At 66.9% G+C, this 15,406-nt stretch overlaps 2 protein-coding genes across 2 annotated transcripts in view; one reads left to right on the top strand and one right to left on the bottom strand.

The window, feature by feature from the left end:
• The window catches only part of KIF5A (kinesin family member 5A), a gene marked incomplete at its 5' end in the record, with an annotated part of 16,868 nt that extends 12,264 nt beyond the window's left edge, over positions 1-4,604 (bottom strand). Inside the window, 8 exon segments of the mRNA XM_083881010.1 lie at positions 437-524; positions 615-670; positions 1,216-1,264; positions 1,369-1,473; positions 1,554-1,627; positions 2,150-2,237; positions 4,475-4,576; positions 4,578-4,604. Coding sequence (XP_083737136.1) covers positions 437-524; positions 615-670; positions 1,216-1,264; positions 1,369-1,473; positions 1,554-1,627; positions 2,150-2,237; positions 4,475-4,576; positions 4,578-4,604 — 589 coding nt within the window.
• A 1,857-nt stretch (positions 4,605-6,461) lies between these two features.
• DCTN2 (dynactin subunit 2) lies at positions 6,462-15,050 on the top strand. The gene is made up of 14 exons (XM_083880909.1): positions 6,462-6,554; positions 8,063-8,131; positions 11,259-11,355; positions 11,490-11,551; positions 12,685-12,783; positions 12,927-13,087; positions 13,216-13,363; positions 13,444-13,509; positions 13,616-13,654; positions 13,758-13,835; positions 13,951-14,022; positions 14,109-14,211; positions 14,291-14,382; positions 14,704-15,050. The coding sequence occupies exons 1-14, from the start codon at positions 6,519-6,521 to the stop codon at positions 14,788-14,790; spliced, it is 1,209 nt and encodes a 402-aa protein (XP_083737035.1). The 5' UTR covers positions 6,462-6,518; the 3' UTR covers positions 14,791-15,050.
• Positions 15,051-15,406: the final 356 nt, after the last annotated feature.

Here is a 15,406-nt window from a genome sequence, read left to right as displayed (position 1 = left end):
AGAACCCGCGGTGTCCCCCAAGAGTGCTCAAGGACGCCCTGATCCCCAAGGACCCTGAATCAGCCCTACAGCACCCTGTGGACCCCTGGAGAGCCCCAGGGACCCCCAGCAACCTGTCCCCAACCCCCATCACCACCCAGCCCCCCATGTCCCCTCATGTCCCTCACTGGTGACAGCCATGCCCAGTGGAAGTCCCAGCTCCACCTCCCATGTCCCCCATGTCCCTGTGTCCCTCACTGGTGACAGCCATGCACCAGTTGGATGTCCCAGCTCCACTCACTGTGTCCCCCATGTCCCCCATGTCCCCCTGTGTCCCCGTGTCCCTCACTGGTGACAGCCATGCACCAGCTGGATGTCCCAGCTCCACCCCTCATGTCCCCCATGTCCCTGTGTCCCCCCATGTCCCCCAAGTCCCCCGTGTCCCCGTGTCTCTCACTGGTGACAGCCACGTGCCGGTTGGATTTCCCCTCGTCGATGACATCCAGGATCTCCTCGGGGCTGGACACGAAGCGCTCGGTGCAGCCCTGGGGGGGGAATGGCCATGGGGGGCTCAGGGGGAGCCCAAACCCACCCCCACAGCAATGCCCTCCCCGGGACCCTCCTCTGCCCCTCACCTTGACATAGGGGACACGGTTCTTGTCCTCGTGCACCGACAGGTTGGTCTTGGTCACTGGGGGGGACAGGAGGGTGGGAGGGGTGTGGCCTCCCAAAATGCCCGAGGAGCTCCCAGTGCCTCCCAGTGCTCCACTGTACCCTGCCACTGACCCCCAGTGCTTCCCAGTAACCATCCAGTTTCTTCCCAGTAACCATCCAGTGCCTCCCAGTACTATCCAGTACTTCCCAGTACACATCCAGTACCTCCCAGTACACATCCAGTACCTTCTAGCGCTCCACTGTACCCTGCCACTGACCCCCAGTGCCTCCCAATAACCACCCAGTGCTTCCCAGTGCTCCATTGTACCCTGCCACTGACCCCCAGTGCTTCCCAGTAACCATCCAGTGCCTCCCAGTAACCATCTAGCTCCTCACAGCACTCCCCCATCCCCTTCCATTGACTTCCAGTTCTTCCCAGTAACCTTCCAGTAGTTCCCAGGCCCCATCCAATGCTCCTCAGTTTGCCCCCAAGAGCTTCCCAGTGACCCCCAGTGCTTCCCAGTGCTTCCCAGTGCCCCCATCCCAGTCCCCACCAGGATCCCCCTGTGCCACCCCACTCACTGTCCAGCAGGTCCCGGATTTTGTCCAGGTAAATTTCAAAGTAAGACACCTGTGGGGAGGGGATGGGGTGTCGGGGGGGTTGGGTGTCAGCCCAGGCCCTCCCAGTGCTCCCCCCGAGTTCCTCCCAGTGCTCCCAGTGCTCCCAGTGCCCACCTTGATGTGGAACTCCAAGTTCTCGTCCATGGAGTAGATGTGGTTGAAGATGTCGCGGGCAATGCGGGGGATGATGCCCATCTGCTGGGGGTCGTGCAGCTTCCCCTGCGGGGTGGGGGGCAGTAAACACCCCGGGCACACCCAATGCCCCCCGAGCCCCCTCAGAGCCCCCAGAGCCCCCTCACCTCCATGGTGTGGGTCTTGCCCGATGACGTCTGCCCGTAGGCGAAGATGGTCCCATTGTACCCGGCCAGCACATCTGGAGGGGGGGAGATGGGTATGGGGCCCCCCCGGGACCCCCAAACGCACCCCAGGACCCCCAGGGGCATCACAGACCACCCGAAACCCCAAGTGACCCCTCTGGGAATCCCAAGTGTTCCTGACCCTCCCAGGTACCTGAGATCACCTCTGAGCCCCTCCGGCATGCCTGAGGCCCCCAAGACACCCCAAAGGACCTCCCAGACACCCCAAAAATCTTGGGGACTGCAGTGACCCTCCAAAGGACACCCCAGAGCCCCGAGGATTTCAGTGAGAGCCCTGAAAGTCCTGCAGAGCCCCCAAGGCCTTCTGGACATCCCTAAGGCCCCCCTGCCCAGAGCTGCCTGGTGTCCCCAGGCTGTCCCCTGGGTGTCCCCAGGCCCGGGCTGTGCCCAGGCTGTGCCCAGGCTATCCCCAGGCTGTCCCCAGTCTGTCCCCAGTCTGTCCCCGGGCTGTCCCCAGTCTATCTCCAGGCTGTCCCCAGGCCCAGGCTGTCCCCAGACTGTCCCCGGGGGTCCCTCACCCTTGACGATCTGCATGGCACAGGCATGGTACACCTGCTCCTGGGTGGTGTTCGGGGGGAACACGCGGTCGAAGACGTAGGGTTTGCCCTGGGGGGACACAAGGGGACACATACGGGGGGGTCACCAGCCAGGGAGACCCCCCAAGGTGCCAGGGGGCTGTGACAGGCTCAGGGCTCCACTGGCAGGGTCCAGTCAGGTCCAGTGAGTCCCAGTAAGGGAGGTGGGGGTTGTAGGGCCTCTCACACTCTGTGTCCCTTATACCCATCCTGAACCCCACTGACACCCCCCATTCACAGACCCAGCCCCCACACACCCCAGGCCCCCCAGTATCCACACAGACCCCACTCTCCACAGCCTCTCACAGACCCACAGAACTCTCCAGACATCCCCATGGATCCCCATGGATCCCCAGAGACCCCTGAGCCCCCAAGGCCCCTTCAGCCTCCTCAGCGTCCCTCCAGCCCCCCATGCACCACCACAGAACACTCAGTTCCCCCAAAGACCCCCATAGGCACCCAATCCCCCATAGACCCCCATAGACCCCCACAGACCCCTCAGCCTCCATATAGACAACCATAGCCCCCCACCCTTCCATGGATCCCACAGACCCCTACAGGGACCTCAGCCACCCTACAGACCCCCAGAGACCCCTGCAGCCTCCCCCAGAGCCCCTCAGACCCCTTAGCTGCCCCACAGACCCCCGCAGCCTCCTGTGGACTCTCAGAGCCCCCATAAAACCTGTGGTTGAGAAGACCCCTCAGCTCCCTACAGACCCCTATAGACCCCCATACACCCCCACAAACCTCCCAGTCCCCGTGTGGACCCCACAGACCCCCACAAATCCCTCAGCCCTTCCACCCCCGAGACCTCATCCATCCCCACCGAGCCCTCATCCCCCTACAGACCCCCGTGGACCCCCATAAATCCCCAAGGACCACCTCCCAGACACCCCCAGCTCCCCAGAGACCCCCAGAGACTCCCCCAGCCCCTCTGTGCCCCTCCACCCCTCGCCGGGAGCTGTCCAGGCCCCGGTGCTGAGCCGGGGACACACGGACGGGGGGTCACACGGAGATGGGGACACACGGACAGGGGGACACACGGACAGGGGGACACACGGGCCCGGGGACACGGGGACAGTCGGGGACAACAGCCCGCGCCCCCGCTCTCCCCGGCCCCCCCGGCGCCCCGCAGCCGCCGCAGCCCCGCGGCCCCGCCCGCCGCCGGTCACGCAGCCTATCCGGCCCCCCCCCCATCCTACAGTGCCCCCGCATCGCCGCCATCCCAGCGCCCCCCAGCCCCAACCCGCACCCCCAACCCGCAACGCCCCCCCTGCAGCGCCCCCCGCACCCGCAACCCTCCTTCCCCCCGCATTGCGCCGGTACAGCCGCACCGCGACAGCCCCCGGCCAGAGAGCCCCCACATCCACTGAGCCCCCACATCCACAGACCCCCACATCCACTGAGCCCCCACATCCACGGAGCCCCCACATCCACAGACACCCCCACATCCACGGAGCCCCCACATCCACAGACCCCCTCCACATCCACAGACCCCCCCCCCCACATCCACAGAGCCCCCCCGGCATCCACAGACCCTCCATATCCACAGACCCTCCCGGCATCCACGGAGCCCCCACATCCACGGAACCCCTCAGCATCCACCGACCCCCCATCGAGGGACCCCTCCACATCCACGGACCCCCATCACAGACCCCCCCCCCCAAACATCAACAGCCCCCCCCTCAGCATCCATGGACCCCCGCCATCCATAGCCCCCTCCCCTTCCCCCCCCCCATCCATCCACGGACCCCCCCCCCCGCACCCACACCCCGTTGTCCCCCCGGGGAACAGCCCCGCGGCCAAGGGGGGGGCGCTATGGAGGGGCGATATTTTGGGGGCCTCAGCCGTCCCCCGGATGAGCCCCACAACAAAGGGCAGGGCCGCAGCGCGAGGGGGAGGGGGGCGATCTGCGGCACCCCCTCCCCCGCCGCTGATCTGGGGGCCTATCGCGCCCCCCCCCGGGGGTCAGGGCGTGTCCGCTCATTGTAAACACAGCCCCCCCCCCCCCGGCACTGGGCAAACTGGGAGTGCCGGCAGCCTCGGAAATGGGGGGGAGGAGGGTTGGGGGGGCATGGGGAGAGTCCCGGGGGGCAGCGGCCACACCCAGGACCTCTTCCCTCCCCCCAAAACAGGTTCTGCCCCCCAGCTGACAGCGCCCCCGCTCCGGACAGTTACCCCCCAAACTGGGGATACCGCAACCCCCCCCACCACCCCCCCCGCCCCGCCCGCATCTCGGGGGTCCCCGCGCCCCCCGCACTGACTCACCCCGACCACGACGCTGTCATCCCCCTGGAACACGGGCAGGAACTTGTCCCCCCGCAGGATCTCGGCCTGGTTGAGGGGCCGGAACCGGCACAGGACCTTGATTGCTGCACTCGGAGCTGGGCTCGGCCATGGCGGGGGTCGGGGGGCGTCGAGAGGGGGGGCCAAGGGGGCGGCTGGTGCTGGGGGGCGGGGATGTCACCCGGGGTGCTGCTCACAGCCCAAGGGTCAGGCGGTACCGAGCGGGGATGCCGAGCGGTACCCGAGGGCGCAGGATGCTGCTCAGGGATGCAGGATGCTGCTCAGGGATGCAGGATGCTGCCCGGGCGGTACCCAGGGATGCAGGATGTTGCTCAGAGACGCCGGGTGGTACCCAAGGGCTCGGGATGCTGCCCGGGATGCAGGATGCTGCTCGGCACTGCAGGGTGGTGCCCAGCGGTGCGGGGAGGTGCCCAGGGATGCAGGATGCTGCCCGCGCTGCGGGACGCAGGATGCTGCTCAGGGATGCAGGTTGCGGGCTGCAGGATGCGGGAGGCGGCGCCGGGCGGGGCTGACGCTCCGCAGCTGCCGCTGTCGCCGCTCCTGTGACCGCTGCTGTCGCCACTGCAGCCCCGGGACCGGGGGGTGGGGGGGCCGCCCCCCCCGCGCCCCCTCCCCCGCCTTAAGGTGGAGCCGCCCGCGGCTCTTAAGGTGGACGGAACTGGAGGGGGGGCGCAGCCCTGGGAATGGGCCCCCCCAAAGTGCTGATTCACGGCGGGGAGAGCGGGACGGGGTTGGGAGGACGGGACCCTGGCGCGGCTGGGGAGGGGGTCGGCTCAGGGCCAGCCCCCCCCGGCCTCCCTGATCAGTTTACAAACCCCCCCGCGGGAAGGCAGCGGTCCTGACTCATTCACCCCCCCCACCCCGGCACACTGGAGACTCTGTCCTGCACGGAGGTCCCCCGCCCCTCCGTGTGACCCCCAAAATACGCCGGGAGGGAGTCTGGAGCTGACCCCGGGGGTCTCCCGCGGGTGGGAAGTGCAGCCCCCCCATGGGACGCAGCCCGGGGCAGCCCCCATGGGTGCCCCCCAGTGCCATCTGACCTGTGTGTGCCCCCACCCGTGAGTCCGCTCCGGGTGTCCCCCGGTGTCCCCACTGTGTCCTCCCGTCCCTGTGCTCCCCCTGTGTGCCCCTCATGTGTCCTCCCGTGTGTCCCCCGGGCGTGCTCCCACTGTGTGCCCCTGTGCCTCTCCTGTGTGCCTCCGTGTGTCCCGCCGTGTCCCCTCCGTGTGTCTCCACATCTGAACCCCGCGTTCCCCGTGTGCTCCCCGTGTGACCCTCCCTGGCTGTCTTCGTGTTCACCTCCCCCTGTGCCCCCCGTGCGCGCTCCCGTGCGTGTCCCCGTGTGCCCCCACCCGTGTGTCCCCCTCGGTGTCGCCCTGCCCTCGGTGTCACCGCCCCCTGTGTGTCCCCCCGTTCCCTCCCCGCGTGTATCCGCGTGTCTGCCCCCGGTATATCCCCCCTGTCCCCGCCGTGGCCCCCCGTGTCCCCGTGTCCCATGTGCCACCCCATTGGCCCCCCGTGTCCCCGTGTGCCCTGTGCCACGCCAGTGTCCCCCCGTGTCCCCTGTGCCACCCCACTGTCCCCCCGTGTCCCATGTGCCACCCCATTGTCCCCCCGTGTCCCCGTGTCCCCTGTGCCACCCCATTGACCCCCCGTGTCCCTGTGTCCCCTGTGCCACCCCATTGTCCCCCCGTGTCCCTGTGTCCCCTGTGCCACCCCATTGTCCCCCCATGTCCCCGTGTCCCCTGTGCCACCCCATTGTCCCCCCAGTCCCGCCCCCGCCCCGTCTGCCCGCTCAGGCCCCGCCCCCCGGCCCCGCCAGGCCCCGCCCCCTGCCCCGCCCCTGCGCTCTCGCCTCTGGCCCCGCCCCGCGCCGCTCTCGCGAGATCCGCCCCGCCCCGGCCCTGCGCGGCCATTCCGGGACCCCCCCGGCACCGTACCCCCCAAAACCGACCCCCCTCATTACCGACCCCCTCATTACCGACCCCCCGGTACCGCCCCCGCCATGGCCGACCCCAAGTACGCCGACCTGCCCGGCATCGTGAGTCAGGGGCCGGGCCGGGGAGGAGCCGGGGGTCTGAGGGGGTGTAGGAGGCTTCGGGGGGTCTGAGGGCATCAGGGGCCTGGGGGTCCTGAGGCGTCTGAGGGGATCGGGAGGATCAGGGGCATCAGGGAGGGTCGGGGGTGGTCCTGAGAGGTCTGAGGGGATCGGGAGGGCCTGCGGGATCAGGGAGGTCTGAGGAGAGCAGGGGCCTGGACGTCCTGAGGGGTTGGTAGGGCCGGGGTGATCAGGGAGGATCTGAAGGGTCTGAGGGCATCAGGGGCCTGGCGGTCCTGAGGGGTCTGAGGGGATCGAGAGGGCCTGGGGAATCAGGGAGGATCTGAGGGGATCAGGGGCCTGGGGGTCCTGAGAGGTTGGTAGGGCCGGGGGGATCAGGGAGGATCTGAGGGGTCTGAGGGGATCAGAGGCCTGGGGGTCCTGAGGGGATTGGGGGATCAGGGAGGATCGGGGGGGTCTCAGGGGATCAGGGAGCACTGGGGGGATCTGAGGGGTCCGAGGAGATCAGGGGGGTCAAGCGGGATAAGGGCCCTGGGAGAGAAAGAGGGAACTGCGGGGATCTGGGCTGTGTGAGGGGGCCGGGGGCTCTCGGAACAGTGGGGGCACCAGCGGGATGTGGAGGGGCTGAGGAGGTCGGAGAAGGGCGGCTCTGAGAGGAGTCAGAGCGGGTCAGGGGGATCTGAGGGTGCTGCAGGGATGTCTCAGGATGGTGAGAGGATCCGGGGGAACCTGCAGGAATTTAGGGGTCTGTGGGCACTGGCGGGCGCTGGAGGGGTCCGAAGAGTTTGGGGAGGTCCGAGGGGATCGGGGGGGATCTGAGGGGGTTGGGAGCCAGGGGGGAGAGTTACAGAAATGGGGGGTCAGGGGTCCTGAGGTGGAGGAAGCTGAGGGGAGGTCCGAAGGCATTGGGAGGGTCTGAGGGGGTCGGGGTGGCTGAGGGGATCAAGTAAATTTGGGGGTGTGAGATTGGAATGACTGACAGGGTCTGGGAACAAGGGGGATTTGGAGCATCTGAGGGTTTGCAGGCCTCTGAGAAAATCTGTGGGTGAGCTGAGGCTTCTGAGGGGTCAGGGGGTTGTGGGAGTTGGCAACATTTGGGGTGTCTGTAGGAATGGGAGGGAGCTGGGGCTGGGAAGGCGGCTTGGGATGCCAAGGAGGTGCCAGGGAGGGCCTGTCTGTGGGTCTGGCTGTGGGGAGAACACGGATCCCTGGGGAGGTGGGAGCACCCCGGGATGTTTGGCGTGACTGTGGGCACTGGGACACAGAGCCGGGGGAGGTCAGGGCACAGGGGCAGTGATCGGGGTGTCGGGGGGACATTGGGGTGTTTGAAAGGCTGTTGGGGAAATGAGGGCAGTCACCAGGGAGTGTGGGGACATTGGGGTGTCCAGAGGGAGAGGTGGCACATTGGAGATGTCCATGGGGATGAGGTGTGGGGGCTGCTGAGGGGTCAGGGCTGGGTGGGGGTCTCAGCACAGCCCCCGGTGCCACAGGCCCGGAACGAACCCGACGTGTACGAGACCAGTGACCTGCCCGAGGACGACCAGGCCGAGTTTGAGGCGGTAAGGCCGGGCTGGTGGGGGGAGCAGCAGCTGGACCGGACCCCCGGGACCCCCCAGGACCCCCCAGGACCTGCACCATGGCAGGGAACCAGCTCCCACACCTCACGCACCCAGCAGCACCACATCCCGCACAGTGACGTATCACCCCATGGGGACAGTGTCCCCCCACAGTGACACATCACCCCATGGGGACAGCGTCCCTCCATGGTGACACGTCACCCTCACAGTGACAGTGTTCCCCCATAGCCCCAGTGTGCCCCACAGTGACAGTGTCCCCCCACAGTGACACATCACCCCATGGGGACAATATCTCCCCACAGTGACACATCACCCCATGGGGGCAATGTCCCCCCACAGTGACACATCACCCCCACAGTGACAGTGTTCCCCCACAGTCCCAGGGTGCCCCACAGTGACATGTACCCCCCCACCACGGTGACAATGTCCCCTACAGTGCACGTAGCCCCCCTGTGGCACCCTGCCCGTGCTTTGGGAGGCAGGAAGGGGAGAGCCAGATTCAGCCTCCCCCACACAGGCTGGGTGTTCCTGTCCTTGCTGTCCTTGTCCCCAAGAGGAAGGGAGCTGTCAGTTCCCCAACCTCACCCCGAGGAGAACAAGGGGGACCCCCTAAACCTGCTCTGAATAGTGGGGGGTCCCCAGGCCCGGGCTAAGGCCGTTCTTGGGGGTGGCTGCACAGAGACTTGAGTGTGGAGTGATGGTGGGGGTCCATCCTTGTGGGGCTCAAGGGGCCCCCAGAGTGTGGAGTGACACGGAGCTCCATCATCAAGGACCCCTGAAGGACCCCCAGGGCCCGGGGGGTGACACTGGATTCTGTCCTCAAGGGGCGTGAGGGACCCTCAATGCTGGGGGCACACAGGGGTCTGTCCTTGGGGCCACACAGCAGAAAGGACCCCCGGGGGTGTGGGGTGACCTCCAGATGTGCTGAGGAGGACAATGGGAGTTCAGGGGTCACATCCCAAGGGGTGACTTGGTGCCCCCTGAGCCAGTGAGGGGGTGCCAGGCCTTGGGGGGGCAGGGGGTGCAGCCACCCTCTACAATCAGTGCCATTGGTGTTTATGGGGTCCAGGAGATTGGCACAGGTCCCTGTCGTGGAGCAGGGGCCCACCAGGTACCCCCAAATCCTGAGGAGGCAAAGAGACCCACCCCTGTGAGAGCCAGGGCAGCAGGAAGGGCTGAAACAGGGGTTTGAGCCTAAAGCGGACCCAGAGTCGTGAGGTGACGTGTGGCTACTACTGTGGGGGGAGGTGAGGGATGGGGGGGTCCTAAGCCCCCCCTGCCTCGGGAGCCCTTTACTAGCTCTGGGGTGTTGAGGGGTCCTTCCTCGCCCTCGGGGAGCCCCCCAAACTGACCAGGGCTCCCCCCTGCTTCCCCCCCGCTCCCGCCTGGCCTGGACTCAGTTTGCACAAGTAAGCTCGGCCCTGCTTTGGGGTGCATGGGGGGGCACTGCTGCATGTGCATGGGGGTCCCAGTGCTGTCCCCTCAGGGGTCCCCTGCTGTGCTGGGGGTTTTGGGGTACCCTGTGCTGACCCCCCCACTCTGCCTTGCCGTCTGCATCCTCTGCCTGCTCCCTGCACTGCCCACCTGGCCTTGGGACCCCCCAGGACCCCCGGGCTGGGTCTCATTGCCCTGGGGACACTGCCTGGGCATGGGGGGGGCATGCTGAGCCCCCTCACCGCTGCCAGCATTGCATGGGGCAGGTGCTGGGCTGGGGCAGCTTGTAGCCATTCAGAGCCCCCCAGGCTCCCAGGGACCCTGGGGTCCTACCGAGTGTGGGGTCCCGTGGGGGAGCCCCTGGCTCCACTCATATTCCCCCCTGGGGAAGAGCTGGAGCTCCTGGAGGGAGTTATGGGGTGATCCTCAAAACTCTGGCCACATCCTGCTCCTCTCCAGGGCATGGCCCTGCTGCCCCCATCCCCAGGGGTGTGTCCCACTGCCCCTCATCCTGTGGGGGTCCCCATCCCATGGGGTTCCCTGTCCCGCAGGGGTCCCCAGCCGTCGGGGGGCGGCAGGCGCGGGCCGGACCTTCTAACGCGGATTTTGTCTCTCTCTCCCCTCTCTAACCTTGCTCTGACTTTCTCACCTCTGGGAAACGCCAGGAGCTGGTAAGCGCCCGTCTCCCAGCCACTGTCACTGTCCCTCAGCCACTGTCACCCGCTGCCACCCACCGCAGCCCCCTAACACTGCCAGCGCTGCTCCCGCCGCTCTCACTGCCCGCAGCAGGCCAGGGCTCCCTGAGACCACCCGGGCCAGGGCCGGGAGGGGCTGCAGGGGGCCCACATGGGGGTCCTTCAGGTCCCCCCCAGAGCCCTGCTGAGCCGGGGACCCCCTTGATGGCAGCAGGGGCGAGGGGAGCCCGGACACACCGTCTGTGCCCACCCTGCCTGGCACAGGGCACGGCCCCTTGGTCTGGGGGTGCCCTATCCCACTGCCCCCCTGGAGGACATCAGCCTGAAAGGCAGCCAGAGGGCAGTGACAACCCCAGAGGGCCAGGGGTCACCCTGGGGAAGAGGTTGTCCTGCCAAAACACAGCTGGGGGACAGTGACAGTCCCACGGGGACAGGGGTCACCCTGGAGGGTCCAGCGATGCTCCTGGCCAGGGGCTGCTGGAATGTTCCACGGTTTGGGGTAGGCTGAACCTTTGGGGTCCCAGAGCTGGGCCAGGCCAGGCCAGGGGTCCAAAGTCCCGACATGGCCCTTGGGGCTCCCCTGCCTGCTGGGCTGGGCCAGACCAGGGTCCAATGTCACCACGCTGGGCCAAGCTGGAGTCTGCTGTCCCCACACTGGGCCAGGAGTCCAGTGTCCCCACTCTGGATTCTTGGGGGTAACTCCCCACTGGGCCAGGCCAGTCTGGAGTGCGATGTCCCCACCCTGGACCCTTGGGGATGTGCCACATCACTGCTGGGTGCCATGCTGGGGGCCTCTGCCTGTGTCCTGGAGAGGAGCATGCCAGCGCCCCCCTATCTCCACCCATGCTGTGTGCTGGAGGTGGTGGCAGCCCTGAGGCCCCCTTGTCCCCATCCCTGTCCTTGCTGGGGGTGGTGGTGGCAGTCTGGGGAGCGCTGTGTCCCTGTCCCTGTCCGTGTCCCTGACGTGGCTCCGTGTGCAGGAGGAGCTGAGCAGCACCAGCGTGGAGCACCTGATCATCAACCCCAACGCCGCCTACGAGAAGTTCCGGGACAAGCGCCTGGGCACCGAGGGTGTGGGTGAGCTGGGGGGCTTGGGGGGGCTCAGGGGCGCTCGGGGGGGGGCTGGGCAGGCTGGGGAGGGGGCAGGGGACCCCCGGGGGGCTGAGCCCCCCCGTGCTCTGCTGGGTCACACCCAGCTCTGCCTCTTGCAGATTTCTCTGACCGCATCGGCCGGACACGGACAACAGGTTATGAGGCTGGAGAGTATGAGATGGTGAGTGGGCAAGGGGCACCCCCTCCTCCCTACACACCACTTGGGACCCCCCTGTGTGCCACAGGTCCCATGGGACCCCCGGGGTCACCTGCTGCAGCCCCCAGCCGTTCCTCACAGGAGCCGTGTGCCAGCTCCAGCAGTGCCGTGGCAGCACCGTGCTGGGCTCTGCCCAGTCCATCCCAGTCTGCCCTGCTGGGAACCCCTGTCCTGAGCACAGACCCCTGGGGGTGCCCAGGACAGTGCTGATCACCAAGTCCTGGATGAAGCTGGGGGTCCCAGGATGGATCTGGGGGTCCCAGCATAATCCTGGCAGGTTCATGTTCAGCTGGGTGTCCCCCAGGATCCTCAGGCCTTTCCTAGGTGTCCCCTCACTGACTCTGAAATTCTGTCTCCCCAGTTGCCCAGAGGACGCTCACAGGGGGCTCAGGGTGGGCTGCAGTCTCTGTCACCCAGGGTCAAAGGGGAGAAGGTGACTCAGGGACACCTGGCTCCATGACGTGCATGGAGAGGGGTGACATCTGTGTCCCCTGGTCTGGTCACTGTGGCCCCTCAGGCCGCTCCATTGCCCCCCACACTGTCCCAGCTCAGGTTTGCTCTGGAAACAGCAGAATTTGGGCAATGACCAGGAAACCCTGACATTCCACAGGGGGCATGAGACCACCCAGAACCACCCCACAGCTTTAGAGCTGCGGGTCAGGAGGAGGAGCTCTGTGGGCACCAAGATGGGGAGATCCATGGGGGTGGTGGTGAGGAACTTCATGTGGGTGAGGGTGAAGAGCTCCATGGGGATGAAAATGAGCTTCATGAGGATGAAGATGGGGAGGTCCGTGAGGATGAAGATGAGCTCCAGAGCAGCCCGTCTGTGTGGATTCAGGACTCTCCTGGGCTGCTCCTGCCCTGCCCCACTGACCCCATCAGGTTCCCTTTAGGTGCCCCCTCAGGCTGCTCTGACCTGTCCCTGCTGGCCTCACCTGCTCCTCCTGCTTGGTGCCAGGTGCTGCCAGCACCTGTGAACCCCCTGAGCCCCTGTGAGACCCCTGAACCACCGTGACTCTTCCAACATCCCATGAGCTCCCCTGACCCAGTGTGAGCCCCCTGGCCCCCATGAGCCCCCTGACCCATTTTTCCCACAGCTGGGTGAGGGTCTTGGTGCCAAGGAGACGCCGCAGCAGCGATTCCAGAGGTTGCAACACGAGGTGCAGGAGCTGCTCCGGGACGTGGAGCAGATCCAGGTGAGCTCCCACCTGTCCCGGGGCACAGCTTGGGGGTGACGTAGCACCTGTGTGTGCAGGTGAGCAGCCACCTGCCCCAGGCGAGCTGCCACCTGTCCCAGGGTGTGTGCCAGGGGTGACACGGCCCCTGTGTGTCCCCCCAGAGCTCGGTGAAGGAGTCGGGGGCTGAGGAGGAGCTGACGCCCATGGCCCTGGCCAGGCAGGTGGAGATGCTGAAGCAGCAGCTGCTCAGCTCCCACCTGGAGAAGGTGCTGGGCCCCAGTGCCGCCGTCGACTTTGCTGACCCCGAGGGTGCCCTGGCCAAGTGAGTGGGGGACAGCACCCTGGGGAGGATGGCAGCATCCCCATGGGGCTGGGGTAGGGACCCTGCCCACCTTGTCCCCTGCCCGCCGTGTCCCCGTGCCCACCTTGTCCCCTTCTGCCTGTCCCCAGGCGGCTGCTGCAGCAGCTGGAGGTGGCCAAGTGCAGCAAAGCCACACCCGGGAAGGGCCCGGCGCGGGACCCCGCCCCTGCCGGCGATGCTGTCACCTTCGAGCTCTACTGGAGGCCGGAGCAGGACCAGTTTGCCCAGTCTGCCAAGGTGAGCGGGGGCTGCTGGCCCCACAGGGGTGTCCTGTAGGGGAGCACTGCTGTCCCGGCACCTCACCCCAAACCTCACAGGTGTCAGAGCTGGAGAAACGTCTGGCACAGCTGGAGGCGGCCATGAGGTGTGAGCCTGACAGCCAGGTGAGCGCCCAGGTGAGGGGGGCTGCCCTGCCTCCCTCCTGGCCCTCTGCTAACCCCTTCCTTTATCTGCCCTCTCCTGTCTGACTGACACCATTTTCCCCCACAGAACCCACTGCTGGTGGGGCTGAAGGGCTCCAGCCTCATGGTGAGTGGGGCAAAGGGGGGTTTGGGGTGACCCCTGTCCCCCCCATGCCCTCAGCGCTTTGGGGGGCTGCTGTGCCCCCCCTCACCTGCACCCCCCTCCCCAGGACACGGTGCAGGTGCTGCAGGCCAAGGTGAATGTTCTGGATATGGCTGTGCTGGACCAGGTGGAGGCTCGGCTGCAGGTGAGGGGAGCTGGGGGACATTGCTAAAATTGGGGGGCACTGCTGAAACTGGGGGACATTACTGGATTTGAGGACCCACTGCTGGATTTGGTGTCTCTTTCTCCCCCCACACCAGAGCGTCCTGGGGAAGGTGAATGAGATCGCCAAGCACAAGGCCACGGTGCAGGACGCTGACACTCAGAGCAAGGTATGGGCTGTGGGGCCCAGAGGCCACGGAGGGATCCAAAAAACCCCTCCGGGCTGCGCTGACCACCCCCAACTGCTGCCCCCCAGATCCACCAGCTGTACGAGACGCTGCAGAGCTGGGACGCCGTGGCCAGTGCCCTTCCCGACGTGGTGCAGCGCCTGGTGACCCTGCGGGACCTGCACGAGCAAGGTGAGGGCCGAGGGGGCTTGGGGGCACCGCAGGGGGGGGTCTGCCCACCACAGCACTCAGGTGTGTGTCCCCCCTGCAGCCACCCAGTTTGGGCAGGTGCTGGTGCACCTGGACACGACACAGCAGGAGATCGCGGGGGCTCTCAAGGACAACGCGGTGCTCTTGGCCGAGGTGGGTGTCCCTGGCCCCCCACTCACTCCCGGCCCCGGGGTCCTCACCTGCCCCCATCACCCCATCCCCACCCACCCCCCATCACCCCATCCCCACCTGCCCCTCATCACCCCATGCCCACCTGCCCCTCATCACCCCATCCCCACCTGCCTCCATCACCCCATCCCCACCTGCCCCTCATCACCCCATCCTCACCTGCCCCTCATCACCACATCCCCACCCACCCCTCATCACCCCATCCCCACCTGCCCCCATCACCCCATCCCATCTGCCCCCATCCCCACCTGCCCCTCATCACCCCATCCCCACCTGCACCCCCAGGTGCAGAAGACAATGAAGGACAACCTGGCCATCGTCGAGGACAACTTTGCCGACATCGACGCCCGCATCAAGCGGCTGCAGAAGTGACAAGAGCCCAGGACACCCCCTGGGCTTCCCCTGAGGATTTCCCCGGGCCCCTCCCGCGACCCCCTGGGCTCTGTGACCCCTCCACGCAGGTCCCAGCTGCTGCTTGTAAATACCCTGGCTTGGCCCCCCCAGCACATCCTCGATCCCCATCCCCACAGGGGTCTCTGCACCTCTCAGTCCCCACGGGGGGTCATCCCTGTCCCCCCTGCTCCGTCCCCATGTGTGGGTCCCCCCCCGTACCCCAATAAACAGCTCAGCTCCGGATATGTGTGTGTGTCAGTGTCTGTGGTGGGGGACGGGAGCAGGGCCCTCCCAAACTGGGGGTGGGGAGTGCTGGGGTTGGGGTGGACACGAGGAGAGCCTCTTGGAGCCAGGACCCCCACAAGGATGAGGGGCTGGGGGGCGGCAGGACCCCGAAAATGGGGGAGGCATCCCAGGTGTGTCCCCAGCACTGCTCCCCCCGGCCCCTCACACCGGTTCTGCAGCCCCCCACCCACCCCCATGTCACAAGTGCCACCAGTTCCCCCCAGTTCCCGCATCCCTCCCAGCTCCAGTGCTCCCGGTCATCCCGGGACCCCCAGTTCCACCCCTGGCCCCAGCGCCTCCCCGTTACAAT

This window comes from Zosterops lateralis (assembly GCF_965231275.1).
Source record: "Zosterops lateralis genome assembly, chromosome: 32".
NCBI classification, from domain to species: Eukaryota; Metazoa; Chordata; class Aves; order Passeriformes; family Zosteropidae; genus Zosterops; species Zosterops lateralis.
The sequence above is the reverse complement of the archived record's forward strand: the minus strand, read 5'-3'. Positions and strand labels throughout refer to the sequence as shown.

Coding starts and splice junctions, on each gene's coding strand:
- DCTN2 (XM_083880909.1), top strand. CDS start 6,519: ATGGCCGACCCCAAGTACGCCGACCTGCCCGGCATC. Junction 11,552..12,684: donor AGGCTGGAGAGTATGAGATG/GTGAGTGGGCAA, acceptor TTTTTCCCACAG/CTGGGTGAGGGTCTTGGTGC. Junction 13,510..13,615: donor GGTGTGAGCCTGACAGCCAG/GTGAGCGCCCAG, acceptor TTTCCCCCACAG/AACCCACTGCTGGTGGGGCT.